Raw genomic sequence first — 16303 nt, forward strand, 5'->3', positions numbered from 1 at the left:
GAATCTTTTGAAGGTGTTACAATTTTCAAGACAGTTGCTGGAAAATCTGACTTCTTGCATTATTTAAAACTGGACTCAATTCTACTCTATTAACTGCTCTATTTTAAAATCATTTAGAAGAGGAAGAAGCCCTCACATTATAGGTAAATACATACAATACAGATGATTTGTAGAAACCAATAATGTGTCTGTAAAAATATTCACATTTGTGCTTATCTTCCCAGTGAGTGAAACTTCAAAACAGAGTCAATGGAGTGAATGATTACATTTCTCATGGTCATGATTCCCTAGCACATCAAACACACACCAAAAACAAAATTTGAAAATTTTAATATTCCTGAACTTTAAAATTGCTCTATGACTTAATACAATTCCCTTTTACCTACCCAGAATCACTGATCCAAAGGCAAAAAAGCTAATACTTATATTTCTTTTGAAATGGACCACCACACTCCTCATCGTGTTACAGTATTTTTCCATATTATACATTTACCTCTTGACTTACTATGTTAAACAGTATGTAAGCTACATCTAACATAAACTCTTTTGAGTCAACAAAGCTTTCCCACTTTGCCTGTCATCCCAAGGTGCACCCATATAATTCTTACTAAATAATCTGGTGTTTAAATTATCCCAGCTATGCAAGCATTGAACACTGGAGAATATGCCATGCAGGGAAATTACATTCCCTTTATGGGGGTTTATTGATTGCTGAAATTTCTACTAATTGAGTTTTAATAAGTCTACCACAAATATTTCCCATGATTCTAATGGCTCCTTGGTATATTTTTCACATAACAGAAAGGCAAGAAATGACCTCTGAAATTCCATTCCCCTTTCTGAATCCATTGTCCCTCCTCTTCTTCTAAGCTTGTCTGATTCCAAGCTTTGATGTGCTCCTGCCCTGATGTCACGCTGTCATTTCCACAGTTGAGCTCTAAGGAAGTCAAATGCCTGCATTTTGCAGATGCTTTGCATATATTCAGTGATTTGTCCTTACACACACTTTTTGTTTCTTTGTTTGTTATGTTTTGTTTTGTTTTGTTTTTTGACAGTTTACTGCAGCAGACAGCTCCAGGTTGGAATCTTCACTATGTTTCTTGGCTTCCAAGTGGCTTTGGGAAAGTCCTGATGTCATGCTTGTGCCAGTCCTGTTTGTGCATCCTGCCTCCACTTAATGCAGTGAGCTCTGGTCTTTTTTGTTTCTCACTTTAGTTTTACAATAATGAATTTGATTTGCTGCTCAGTGGCTTATCTTCCATAGTGTTCATTGCCCTCAACTGGCTTCTCTAGAAACTTATCTTGCTTTTGCTTATCACTTTTTTATTGCTTGATAAGTTCCTTCACGGTATGTACCCTTTTCTATTTTCAGTTCTGTCCTATTTCCTCCACTTTATAAACCTTCTGTTGTGTTTACCTCTCTGCTCTCAAACTTTAGGCTTCTCAGAACTCCTTTATCCACTCAGAACATTTTCTCAGTGTCTCATTCTCAGTTTGCAGCTCTACTTTTCCTATTCTGGTGACATTAACAACTAGTTTCTGGTATTTCCTTTTCCCCGTGTTGCCTCTGTTCTACTTCCAGCAAGTTTCTTGTTTCTATTTGTTTGCCCCCCTCCCTTTTTTTCCCAACAGTATAGAATTTCCTCAAACACATGGCTAGCCTTGGCAATCTTAGGGTTTGAGTGTTTAAGTTGGAGTCACTGTAAAAACTAGAAAAGTAGAAAAGGATCACTGGGGTGGGGGGTGGAGGGAGGTAGGTGACAAAGAGCTATAGAGAGGGGAACAGTAGAACACAGGTGAATGGAGAAAGACGAAAAACGGAGGGTAGAATATACTGGAGTGTGGGATGGGAAAATAAATGAGAGTGGAAATGACACTAAGGATCTGTAGATTTATTTCAAGGCACATTTAAAACCAAGTCAATAATAAGTAGGGCAGAAGATCTGTATTGATGAGCAGAGCTCATCAATTCCTGGCTTTACTGTAGGATTCTTGGGTCATGTTACTGTGTTTGATTTCTGACATAAGTTAATATCTAAGGATCACCCCCATACACACACTTTGGGTTGTTGTGTTAGATATCTAGGGCAACAACAAGCTGGTGGCTTAAAACAAGAGTCATGGTTATGAAAATCAGAAGTCCAAAACCAAGGCATGAGCAGAATTAGCTCCTCTGAAGTCTCTAAGAAAGAACCTGTCCCTACCTCCCCTTGTATCAGAAATAGGCATATATCCCTTGGCACCATGAATATTGCAGTCTCCATCTCCTTCCTATTGCCTTCTTCCATGAGCCTTTCTCCTTCCTACTGCCTTCTTCCCTTGTTCCTTTCTCCTTTCTATAGCCTTCTTCCCATGTGCCCATTGCTACTGCTCTTCTTTGGGTTTAAGATCCACCTTGAATTAATATCATAACTGTACCTATCAACACATAAATGTTCACTTTTGCTCCAATGCACTCACAGGTGGTAAGAATTATCACTTAGATCTTTGAGCATCAATATTCAACAGAGAAGTTTCTAAGTGTCTGTCTGGTGGGATGAATGAGTAAAATAAGAATCTGTCCACGGACCAGTATTTGATTTCACATAATCCTTGATACTACCTGTGACCAGCAGGAGTATTTCATTTTGCAACTGAGTATATTTTAAAGGTGAATACTCTAGCCTGGCATTGGTTGCACACCCCTTTAATCCTAGCACTCAGGGAGATAGAGGCAGGCGGATCTCTGCAAGTTCCAGACCAGCCTGGTCTACAGAGCTAGTTCCAGGACAGGCTCCAAAGCAATACAGAGAAACCCTGTCTCAAGAAAAAAACAAACGACAACAAAAAAAAGATGAACACTCTGGTGTCTGTACATGATTTTAAGTTTCAAGAAGATAATGAATCAGTGGCACAGAGACTAAAATGCCTGTCAAGCTCTTCTCTGGCTAATGATCCTATTACTGCACATGTTGGGTTGTCTTCAATTTTCTTCATTCTAAAGAAAGCTGAAACACACAACTTTCCAACATTTATTGTATATTATGCTTTTTATAACTATCTTAATGTTCTTTTTCTATAACTATTTCTTTAGGATAAGTGACTAAAGGTAAAATGGATCAAAGTTTGATGAATTCTGAATATTCTGTATTCAATGATTAGACCATTTATAAGCTAAAGTAGCTGCCGTGTTTGTCAATGGTCACTAAAGTAATTAAAATGATTGCTTTATAATAATCTTTTGACTTAAGTTTACATTATTGATTACTGTTGAGGACAAAGTATTTACAGGTGCACTGACCCAGAAAAGCATTTTTCACACTAAGGAAACCTCTGTATTTCCTTCTTCTTCTTCTTCTTCTTCTTCTTCTTCTTCTTCTTCTTCTTCTTCTTCTTCTTCTTCTTCCTCCTCTTCTTCTTCTTCTCCTTCTTCTTCTTCTTCTTCGTTGTTGTTGTTGCAAATATTTCCCTACTTTGTGATTCAGTTATATAGTGTTTGAAATATCAAATCTTAAAGTTGCTATACATTAAAATGTTCCTTTGTAGTTTCTGCCTCTTGAGGTACAGTAATTAGATAGATAGATGATAGATGGATAGATAGATAGACAGACAGACAGACAGACAGACAGACATTGTTTCAAGCCCTACACAAATGTAAGTAGCTTCAAGCTAATTTAGAAATTAAAAACTAGGTACAGCTCTGCCAGAGCAGACTTCACACAGCACTGGCTTCTGTTTCCCCCCAAACAGAAAATTTACTGGCAGAATTTCAACATAACTGGAAAAGAGGAAGAAATGCATGGCCCTTAGCAAGCGATGTGCATGACTGACATTCAAATGGATTGGAGTGTTTCCACCAGCCCAGATGAAGTTAAAGTCACTATATTTATGCATTTTAATTTTAATTCTTCACATTGCTGCACTTCTGAATGTCTCAGTTACATTCAGTACCAACCTTCAACTTGGCATTGCAAGGTGGGAAAAAAAATGGGTACCAGCTGCCCATTGTATAAAAAGAAAGCATCAAGGTTCAAAGCCAGGAACAATGAGGACAAATAGATAAAGAACTACCAGGGGGAAAAGAGAACTTAAGCAAGACAAGAAGACAGGATTCTTGAAGAAAGCCAACGGAGATGCTCAGACATCTAGTCATCAAGGAACTAGTTTTAAACTATTCCCCCAACTTTCCTTTAGGTCCAGTCATTCAATAGATTAGTTCAAAGTGACAGTGCTTTTCTCCCCATTAGCTATATGTAATAAATGGCAACTCAGGAATAACCAAATGAAAGAACTGCATAGAAGTGGAGTGGCTATAGAGACCTATGACCTCTCTCAACATCTTCCTTTCACAGCACCTAAATGTGTTTAGCCCCAGAGCATTTTATTTACAGATGGTCTATGATATAAGCATGAAGGTACAGATGATGATATCACTGACCTTTCCCTATGTTCAAGAATGGAAATGAAAGCTCATAATCTCTTATCACATGGTTAAAACTATTCAGGGGTCCAGCAAATTCAGATTTGAAGGGGACTGACTCACTGGAAGAAACAAAGGTTATCCAATCACTCAGGAAGTCCCAATGGTTTTACTAGTTCCTTATCAAGATCAGGTGACAAAGACCACATACAATATCAGCAGCAGCAGCAGCAGCACTAAATTACATTGTGGAAGATGTAGAATGATGAGGCAAAGGAGAACTAACATCCTAGCTGTATATGAGTGCTGTGATTCAGGACTGGCTACCCTCACAGTATCTCCAAGTGTGATGAAATAGAAATGCAGGAAAGTGTCTCAGACTCCCCCATGCCTTCTCCTTTTAAACAGGCATTTACTCCCATGAAAGAGTTCTGGATTTTTTTCCCCCTGAGTCAGGGTGTAATACTAATATTCAGAAGATGCCCTACCTACCCGCAGAGAAGAAGCCAAAGACACAGATAACCAGAGGGAACTGAACAAACAGGTCTTGGCAAGTCCCTCATCTGCTCCTACTTAACAGCATGATATCACAGCATTTCCACCAATCACATTTCCCCATGTCTGTATGTCTGCCCATGTCTCATCAGACCTCTCATAAAACATACACAGGTATTCCTATTTCCTCACATTCTCATTTCCTTATGAAGTCTTCTGTGTGTCTTGAAAATTTATCACAGAAATCTCTATGGTCTTCTTTTCTTCTTAAAATACTTTTAATATCCTCAACTTGTGTAAAGGATAAAGAAGAAGATTTATTCTCTATAGAATTATAAAACTAGTACAGTTTTGGATACCTGCTCACTTGTAATCTTATATAGGTTCCTTGGAAATGACAAAAACTGTACAGTTAAGTAAACAAAACCATTTATTGAACATTAATAGAAGAAATTAACTAAAAACAACTATTACCATTCTTACATTAATCCTGCCAGGGCAATATAGCTAACAAAAGCATTTTGTAAAATGACTCACAGATTTGTAAAATGAAAGGGTGTGGTGGATTGATTGAGAATGTCCTCAAAGGCTCATACATTTGAGTACTTGAGCTCCAGGTGGTGGAACTGTTTGGGAAGGATTAGGAGGTATGGCCTTGTTGGTGGAGATATGTCACTGGGGGCAGACTCTGATGTTTCAAAAGGCTCATTTTAGTTTGCTCTCTCTACCCCCTCCTTGAGGTTTAAGATGTGAGCTCTCAGCTGTTCCTGCCTCCATACCTTAACATAGTCATCATGGATTCTGACTTTCTGGAACCTTAAGCCCAATTAAATTCTTTCTTTTGTAAGTTGCTGTGGGCATGGTGTTTTATCAGAACAATAGAAAAGTAACTAATACAGAGGTAAATGTGATCAAGTCAAAGCAATGTGTATATTCAGAGTTGCTTAGCCCTATCCTACCACATACCATATAGTCTAATAATAATAGTAATATTAACAGTCCATTCACATCAAATAAAGAGCTAACTGGCTTGAATAAAGAATAGAATTAAAAAAGCATCTTACCAGGAATTGGGGTTAATACATTCAACTTGAGAAACTTTAAAGAGGCACTACGGAAGACACTGAAACAAGTTGGTAGTTGAGTATAGCCTTCTTTTAAGTGAGAGCTAATGGGCTGTGTCTGTTCTCTCTTATTCTTTCTTACAGACACACATCCCCAAAAATTAGCACAATAGAAACTAGAAACACACGAAAGACTTTATATGTGCACAATTAAAAAGCAAAAAAAAAAAAAAAAGAAAGATGAAATTTCTGTGGCACAATTAGCATGCAATACTTAGATCCATAAAAAGCAAATGCATGGGAAAAATGGTTATCTCTACTACAAAAAATGTCAATCAAATAAATGCTAAGATGACATTCTATAAGTAAACATTAGCACAAAAATAACTAAGGATTTACTTGCTGCTTTATTCTTTACAAAATGAAAATAATCCTTTACACACCATTGTAATGAAGACAGTTAACACTGAGGCTCCATTGTAAGGAAATTATACAGAGTAAACACATGCGTGGACTGAGTTTGCCAAATTTTTGCTGCTTTTGCTCATTCCCTCTAAAGCCAATTAGCCAATCCATCTATCCATGAAATGTAATTGAAAACTTGCACTTAGCTGTCCTAAACAATACCTGCCCATCCCAGTCAGAGTACATTAGAATCAGTGAGACTTTCTGCACCCCTGAGCCTGCAAGCAGCACTAGCCTGCTCGTTAAAAACATCAAACAAATTTGGGGCTATGACAAGTAAAATTGGTATTTTTCTGGCTTAAATAGGAGAAAAGTTAAAGGATGTTTCAAGTTTTGGAACACTGAAACAGAAAGTTCACCTCAGATGCACAACCCCTCCCTCCCACAGAAAATTGAAAAAATATTTTTTATAAGTCATTTCAAAAATTTAATTTAGGGTACAACAAAATGGCTCTGTGGGTAAAGATGCTTGCCATACAAACCTGTCAACTGACCAGAGTTCAATTGTTGGGACCCATGTAAAGATGAAAGGAGAGAACCAACTTCAAAATATTTCCCTCTGGCATCCACGTGCTCACTGTGGCACATGTGTCTGTACACACACGCATCATGCACACACTGAGAGTAATAAAATTTTAATTCAAATTAGTACCAAAACTAAGAGAATGATTGCATGTATATTAGCAATGTTTAACCACCTTAACACAGGCATTTTTTCTTACACATTTATTCTTTATTTTATGTTTAGTGTGCTGGCTAGATTTGTCACCTTGGCACAAGCTAAAGTCATGGGAAATGGGGAAACCTCAACTGAGAAAAAGCCTCCAAAGACCCAGCTATAGGTAGGCAAGTCTACAGGGTATTTTCTTAATTAGTGATTGATGAGGGAGGGCCCAGCCTATTGTGGGCAAGGCACCCCTGGGTTGCTGGTCCTGGGTGCTGTAAGAAAGCAGGCTGAGCAAAACATGAGGAGCAAGTCAGTAAGCAGCACCCCTCCGCGACCTCTGCATCAGCTCCTGCCTCCAGGTTCCTGCCCTGCATGAGTTACTCCCCATTGCTTTTGATGATGATGAACTTTTATAAGGAAACAATGAGTGAAAAAAAAACATTCTCTCCCCCAAGTTGCTTTTGCTCATCACCACAATAGTAACCCTAAGACACATGGACCCATGCAGAGTGTTCTGCTGGAACCTCCGGCTCAATGGTGCTTGATCTGGTAAGCCCCATTCCTCTCCTCAAAATCCCTCCCTCTCAGAGACTCTCCAAGAAAGAACAGGCACCAAAATGCACAGTTCTGAATACTTGGCAGCTCCTCCCCTTAAGTTACTGGTCGCTTAAGTCTCTACCTAAAGCGCTCAACTTTTGACCATACTTGGACACACATCCAACTTATGGTGGACATGTCATCACCCCTAGCAAACAGACTATATAAGCTCCCAGCTTTAGTTGGGTGCATGACTTCTCCTGTCTCAATCTCTAGAACTGGAGAACTCACCTGAGAGTTGCTTTGCTCAAACATACCTGTCCTTTTACTTGTTCAACTTGGTTTGATCTGGCTTACTGCATCAGCAGAGAAATCTATTATCACAAAACAGAAAACCTATTACAGGTGGAAGTCAGAGGACAACTTGTGGGAGTAGGTTCTCTCATTCCATCATGTGGGCTCTGGCACCTGTCACCTGGGTCATCTGGTAATTAAACTTGGGCTAGTAGCAAGCAACATAACCTGCTGAGCCATTCCACGGACCCACAAAAATACTTTTTAAAAATGGATTATTTATGTATAAATATGTGTCTCTGCCCATGTATATGCATAAGAGTGTACATGCCCATGCACTAGAAGAGGCAGTTGGATCCCCTGGAAGTGAAGTAACAGTTAGTCTCAAGCCTTCTGACCCAGGTACTAGCAACTGAACTCAGTTTTTCTGTAAGAATGGTAAACTCAATTAATAGCAAATCATTCTCTCAATTATAATTTTAAAATATATGTGTGCCTATGTGTACGTGAATGACAGTGCCCATGGAGGCCAGAGGTGTCAGATCCCTGAATCTGTACTTACAGGTGGTGTGGGTGCAAGGAAACAAATTCAGGTCCTCTGCAAAAACAGCCACTGTTTGTAACCACTAAGTCATCTCTCCAGCCACTCAAAGATACAGGAAAACAATACAACACCATTATTTTTGTAACTCATAATTAGTTATATAATCTTAAGAAGGGAAACCCTTAAAATTTATGTTGCTTTTCTGGAAGTGGGTATTGCATGCCTATTCGCCCAGAGCACAAAAAACAGTTGGGAGTTCCAGGTACCCTCAGCCATATAAGAACCCTGTCTCAACACAATAAAAACAAAGCATGTTACTTTTCCTTCCTAGCATTCTTTAATTGTATCATAGGCTCTGAAAATTATAAAATATCAAGAAACATCTCTTTATTTTGAGATCTCTAAGGGTATATTCTGCATACTTTCCAAGCTTAGTACAGTCTCAGAAATGTACATTGAGTTCACATATGGCAATGAATTAACCTGAACTGTCACAAAACCGAGTGTCCATCTGTGTTCGAGACTTATACATAAATCCATTTATTCTCTACTGTACTGAGAAATGGAGTTTAAAGAATTATAAAACAGCCATATTAAAAAGTAATCTTGTTGAACATGAATCAGCCTGTATTATATAAAAAATATAATGTTTTCCTTTAAGTAGACTTAGAAATTCCTACTATAGGTAAGACCTAATTTACTAACCTCTGCAGATGATTAGATGTCAATTTCCTATCTGAATTATCAGTGTTTATAGTATGACCTAAGAATTATGTCATAGTTTAAAAACCCAATTGTATATTATGAGTTAAATATCAATTTATATTTTGCTGATATTAGTTTATACTAACACAAATCAATACAAAGTTCAAGTTTATACTGTTACTCATGCCTCACAGTAGAAAGAAACTATTACCAGTGAGTTTAAAATGAGATGAGTTAACTTTCATTTCTTTGTAGAAAAATACACATATCCATATTCAACATAGACAAGATAAAAGGTTACATGATTTTGATAACTTGTGCTATTTATCAGTGTATCCTGTATCCTGCATTTAATATATACCAAAAGTACACCAAAGATGCCCACATCTCTCAAGTACAAGAGTGAAAAATCCACCCTCAGTCTAAAGATGCCCACCTTTTGTTCCACCTTCAGAAACTGAGCCAGCTCTTCCACGGTCAGGTGGTCTTTCTTGTCACTGTAGCTCAGGAGCAACAAATAAAGGTCTCGTCTCAAAGACATCATTTTGTAAAAAACACAGAATTCTTCAAATGTCAAGGTTCCCTGATTCTCATCTGTGTCCGCTTCCTGAACAAGGCAGAGAAAGGCAGAAAGAATTGGAAATAGTGAGTGAATTCAGAACAAGAAAACAACATTTACCATAAAAGGGCCAACACATACATCACAAAAATATATTATTAAGCACACATGGACTATTATAAAAAGTTGATAGGCAATCAAGAAAGTTTCAACAAATTATAATAAGCATTATACAAACCAATTTCTCTGACTATAATACATCTATAAATTAACAGGAAAAACCTCAAAGCAGAACACTGAAATGATGTTTCTAAGTAGGAAAGTAAACAGCTCTAATTCAAATCTGTATGACACTGAGCTGGAGAGATGGCTCAGCAGTTATGTGCACAACACCACCTGCTCTTGCAGAGGACCCAGCTCCAGTTCTGGGCACCTACATGGCAGTGCACAACTGTTTCTAACTCTGGTTCCAGGAGATGCAACACCCTCTTTTGGCTTCCTTCGGTGCTGCACACTCATGGTACCCTTAAACACATGCAGACAAAACACAATTTTTTTTTAATTAAACCCAAATTTGAATGACAGCCCTGCATCAATCCCAGCGTCAGAAATAAAACTTACAAACAAGCAAACAGTAAAACGTTAATGATACACAGTTAAACCTTTAAAGCAAAGCTTGAAATTAAATTAGCTAGAATGTGTTGTTGGGGAACAAAACCTGAACTGCCAGTAACCCCAGCATTCTGGAGGATGAGGCAGAAGATGGCTAGTTGGAGGCCTGCCAGATGTCTAGTTGGAGGCCTGCCAAAGCAAAACCGAAAAGTAATATTTATTTTAAATGCCTACCTTTAAAAGTAAGCAAGCAATCCAATAGCTGATCTTTGAGGAAACTAGTCAAAAAGGTACTTGAGCACAACAGATCAACAATAAGGGAGAGGCAGTGCTTAATGAACAGCATAGATCTTTGTCTCTCACTTCAGAATTGTCATATCTTAGGAGATATAATTCCTCCCCTAAGGAAATCTCTCTGATGACTCACAGTGGCTTCGAGCTCTAACAACCACCAAAGCAGTGGTACCATACAGCTTTGCTTCCAAGGAAAAGTCTGAACAGCTCATGCAGGTGGATGTTTACTTTAAATTATTTTTCGCTAATAACTATTGCACAAGAACTGTTCACCTCAGATCTTGAGATTGGATGAATTAATCATTAAACTGTCAGGGAAGCATACTGCACAACCAAACCATTTACAAAATCACCTCCATTCACAATGAACACAATCTCAACCAAACCAAAACTGGCAGGAAATGAGTGGTATTTGGAAGCCTTGGGTTTTGGAAAGAATGCTCAGCTGTTAAGTAGACTTAAATATAGCCTTGAAAGTCAAAATGCTCATGACAATTTTGCTTATTGCTCATGTTTGCTTCAGTGGCACATATGCTAAAAATGGGAACAATACTGAAGATTAGCATGGCCTCTGAGCAAAGACAACATGCAAATTAGTATGAAGCATTCCAAATTTTTAAGAAAATTTTGCTAAATGCTAATTTTAGGTTAATTAAGAACACACAAAAACATAGTTAAGACTTGTATAGCTTCTATATGAAGTTGATAGCTCCTATTATGTGATTTTAAATATGGATGTAGATTGACTTTTGATAATATGGGGCCTAATGAAGAGTCTTTGCATCTAAAAAAAATGCATATACTGCTCACTTTACTGTTATAATTTTAAATCAGCATATTTAATCCTGCCAGGCATGATGATGTACACCTTAATCCCAGCATTCAGGAGGCAAAGGCAGGCAACACTATGTGAGTTCAAGGTCAGTCTGATCTACATGGTGAGTTCCAGGTCAGCCAGAACTGCATAGTGAGACCCTGTTCTTTGTGTGTGTGTGTGTGTGTGTGTGTGTGTGTGTGTGTTGTGAATCTTATTTAACAGATATATTTAGGATTTCCACTTACACGTACTAAAATATTCCAAAACACCAAAATTAAGTCTTATATTAAAAAAAAAAAAACTTCTGGATTCAAGAATTTCACATGAGGGTATTAAATCTATATGGAAACTCCCGAACCTTTGATTCCCACTATAAGACTTTCTTTGCAGAGCCCTGCTAGATTCAGGACCCAGGTGGACATATTTCACATATAGCAGGCAAATGTCACTTTCTGGCTTAACACATTTTAAAATCTAAGAGCTCAAAATGAGACTCTGAATTTCCTATTAAATTTGTGTCACCACATACACAGTGGCTTACTATCCCAAAACAAGAGACTGAGGCAGACAGAGCTCTGTAAATTCTGAACCAGCCTGGCCACATAGTATGAATCTGTCTGATGATATACAAAATGATACGAACATTAAAAAAAAAAAAAAAAAAAAAAAAAACTACTTAGGGGCACAAAGGTCCAAGTGTGTGATTGGGGCAGAAAGGGGAAGAGAATCAACCAAAGTGTGTATGAAAATGCCATAATGAAACCTGTCATATATGCTAACTTTAAACAGTAACTACTAAATAAATAAAGTTGACCGATTAATTCACTCTGAGCCTTTAAGACATAGGACAGAAACATTTTCTAGTTTTCCTGTATTTCATTTCTTCTTTTCCTTTTTGCTCATGTTGTTCTCCAGTGCAGTGGAACCAAATACCCCCAGGATAAACCACCCCTAAACTGGAGTATCCCCTAAGGAGGACTACCTTAAAGGGTCAGAGAAGAGAGTCAGCCTCTATTTTCCTCTTGCTATTGGAACACACCGCCCCTGTTATTTATGTCCTTGCTCTGCAAGGACCAGCAAGTGGGTAGAAAGCAAAAGCCCCAAACACAAAACATTTTGCCTTTCTATGCTTACTATGTGTCTAACATATAGACCTAGTCACATAGAATGAAAAGTTTATAAAACATGGGTTACATATATAATTTATCTACAAATAAGTGTCTATTTATCATTTAATTTTTGCTCATTACTAGCAGTGCAATCTCATCTTTGCCCAACACTGCTCACTTCCAAGCACAACCCAACTGGATACTGCAGAATAAATTCCAGCCCAGGACCTCTCACAGTGACTGAGAGAAAAAAGCATCTTGTCTCACATACACCGAGAGAGGGTTGCACTCTGACACCTTAGCACTTCCAAGCCTTGTGGGTTTTCAACCTTAAACTCTTGGGGCTCCTGACAGCTGTTTTTCTCCGGTCACTTGGTCTTTATTCTGACTCTCACAACAACCCCCCAACCCTGTGGCAGGAAGATGAAGCATTCTCATCCTCTCAAAAGGACTTGATCAAGTTCACGTCCCTGTTCAAGTGTCAGGAAAAATGCTTATAATGGCTCTTCAAAAACAGCAACAGTGAAGAAATGTTTGAGGGGATGAAACTGAAGGCTTCTTAAGTTTATGAAGAATTCTTCCTTCGATGAGACCTAATGTCTCTCTTTATCAAAGAAAAAGAAAACAGTACAGAACAACTTCTAACAAAACATAAGATTTTAATGTGCCTAATTACATCAGTAATTACTGTGTTTTACAAAAGTTGAACACATACCTGAAACATCTGCCTGACTTTTCTTCGGGGCAGATTGACATTTAGTTTATGCATCAACTGGTGAATCTCTTCAATATTCAATAAGCCATCGCCATTCTTATCAGCCTCCTCAAAGGTCTGCTTCACCCATGTGCAGAAAGGTCAAAGAAAAGTTTTCATCAAAATAAGAACTGCTGTCCGGCTGAATGTCAAAGGAGCACTATCAGCAACATGGAAACAGAAGGAATGCTTTCGAAGAGACCCTGCAATGTGCAAGCTCTGATGATCTCTTGATAAATGACAATAACAAAAGAGAAGGAGTAGTGTACACATGTATCCCTCCACTACAAAACCAGAGTCATGCTAGAATCCTGAAAGGATTGACCGACCTAATCTAAATTAAATGTTAAGCCTATTGTTGAAAAGCATTGTGTTCCACCAGTAAGGTGGTTACATCACCAGTCCCACTTTCCCTGTAGAGGACAGCACCCCAGCCTCCATGGACAACATCACAAGTATTTCTATATGACTTCATATATTATCCTGACATCATCTTCTCAATAATGCAGTCATGCTAACATAAAGTCTGTTCATACACAAAGGGTTAGAGGCTCATCTTTGTAGGACACAGAGACGGCACACAGGAGGAAGAGACTGGTGGTAATGCTCTCTAACTCTGTTCCAAGATCTCGTTATGATGAAATTTCAAATATAACAAATCTAGGCTTTATCTTCTCCTATGCCCTCTCACTTAGTATGCTTTCACTGTCAGCATTCTCCCAATCAAGAGCTCAACACTCTTTTCTGTCTCTTACTCTTCTATTTTAAAAATTCGACGAACTAGTTGAACCTCATTATGGCTAGGAAAAAGAGCAAGTCTTTTGTCAAAAGAGGCAAGAGAATGTCATCTCATCTCAATCCCATGACTCTTACAACCTGAACTGGCATCTATGTTTCCTGCACAGAAGGCCCCTTTCTAGCCTGCATGCCTCCTTCATCACAAGATATGATAGTGACCCCTAACAAGTACAAATTTCTAATTGTAGTAAGCTCGGATGTGAGACTCAGTGGTGAGAATGTGAAATTGGGTTTAGATATAAAGGATTCATATTATGTGTGTTGAGATTTACAAGATCCTCAAATAAGTGAATGAATTAAATGGATGCCTTGGAAATTCCCAATTAACACATAGCATTTTAATATAACATATCTTTAAGGAAAGTACTTATGCATAGAATATTAAACTGAGCTTCAAAGTTTAAAGGGAATCGAAGAGGAAAGGAATGAAAGTGATTTAAAAAAAAAAAAAAGAATGAAACCAGGGAATCAAACTCAGAGAAAGACATAGGTTTAAAAACCAAGAAATGGATGGGCTAGAGAGAAGGTTCAGCAGTTAAGAGCGCTAGCTGCTCTTGCACACGACCCAGGTTCAAATGCCAGTATGCACATGGAGGCTCACAACCATCACAACTTCAGCTCCAGGGGATGCAATTGTCCTCTTTTGTAGTGAGGTAGTCCTTCTGTAGCACTGACCACGCCCATTGGGGGGTGGAGTGATGCTACAGAAGGACTACCTCACTACAATTCCCCTTTTAGTCTAAAGCCTCTACAGGCAACAGGCACAGGTATACATGCAGGAAAACAAACAAAACACCCATAAGCATAAAATAAATATAAATTAAAATTAAATAAAAACAAGAAGTGGAATAATAGAAGTGAATCACAGCAGAAGACCAATGGATAATAATCATCTTATCAAACATATAACATTACTAAAATTTTTTTTCCCTAACTCAAAATATCAACCAGCATCCCAGTGATAGCAAAGCACACTTAGATTCCCTATGTGAGTCAAATTATGACTGTGGAAGATAAATGCCTCAGAAAATAAAAAGCATATATGTGTAAATGAATGAATGAATGATGAACACAACAAACACAATTTACATGTACTAATCACTTGAACCTTAAAAACAACCAAAAGGTAAAATCTGCTTTCCTTCTAGACTTATTTTATAACACAACACAAAACCAGCTCTTTGCATTTTTTTTCCCCTTGCTAAGTTCAGTCAGGAGCTCACTGTATATCCTACCTAGAGGTTAAAGGGACCTAGGAGAAAAATAAGTAAAGAATTAAAATGATCAGTTTAGTAAGATTTTTTTATTTGTTTGTTTGTTTCTTATACGCACAGAACCCTTCCCTGTGGAACACCATCCTTTTGTACTGTACTCTCCTATGCCCACAACATACTCAGCCACAGTACAAAGGAGTAAATGAATCCAATGACAGCAATATTTCAATATTCTTGTCCTACAGTTTTCTATCAAACCCTCTAAAAGATTTGGGAAGAGACAAGGGACAGCAAACCTTCGGCATGAGCACAGCCTGCAGATACAACCTCACTTGGCTGGGTCTACAAGGCTTCACAACTATCCATAAGCTGGTCTTGACACCTGCTTTAGAGGACAGGGAACTGATGAGGCACAGGCAGAATGGAGTCAGAACAAGAGATAAACACTGACCCCGATTCTAACGATGGCATATCCCTGTTACGATGGATCACTCACGTCACCTCTTGGTGCCTGTTTCCTCCTCTCCAGTTTCAGACAGTCCAACTAGATAACCCTGAGCGCACTTGGAATTTCCACATTCTATGAAAGGCATTATTTCCAGTAACAGTACATATAGGAAAGCAGCTAGAAGGTTCCTAGTATCTTTAAGCTATGTTTTTATAACCAAGATGTGAGTTGTAGTGAGATATCCACCCTGCCCACAGCTGTTGCATGACATTTGGGCATGGTCACAGGTACAGATGTGACAGGGGAAGGCTAGGTCTGGGGTCCTGGACCCCTTTGCTTCCCGGTGGTGTTGTAGAGAGCAGAGCAACCAGGTGGCAGGGTGGCTTCCATGGAGTGGGAACCCATGGTGGTCATCTGTTTCATGTGTAAGTGAATTCTCCCTGAATAAACCTCACTTAACTTATATTGAGTCTAGTGAATCTTGACTCCCACACATTAGTGAGTACCCAGGAAACCCCTGAACTGATG

General features: G+C 38.4%; 1 protein-coding gene and 1 non-coding gene across 2 annotated transcripts in view; one reads left to right on the forward strand and one right to left on the reverse strand.

Annotated features, from left to right (window-relative positions):
* The window catches only part of Plch1 (phospholipase C eta 1), a 202996-nt gene that overhangs the window by 56256 nt on the left and 130437 nt on the right, over positions 1 to 16303 (reverse strand). Inside the window, exons 5-6 of the mRNA XM_051198667.1 lie at positions 13277 to 13406; positions 9607 to 9777 (exon numbers count right to left, since the gene is read on the reverse strand). Coding sequence (XP_051054624.1) covers positions 9607 to 9777; positions 13277 to 13406 — 301 coding nt within the window. The remainder of the gene's footprint in view (positions 1 to 9606; positions 9778 to 13276; positions 13407 to 16303) is intronic.
* Positions 11150 to 11253, forward strand: LOC127232576 (U6 spliceosomal RNA). Its single transcript, XR_007835405.1, has one exon. It is a non-coding gene; the product is annotated as a U6 spliceosomal RNA (small nuclear RNA).

This window comes from Phodopus roborovskii, unplaced genomic scaffold (genome assembly GCF_943737965.1).
Source record: "Phodopus roborovskii unplaced genomic scaffold, PHOROB, whole genome shotgun sequence".
NCBI lineage: Eukaryota > Metazoa > Chordata > Mammalia > Rodentia > Cricetidae > Phodopus > Phodopus roborovskii.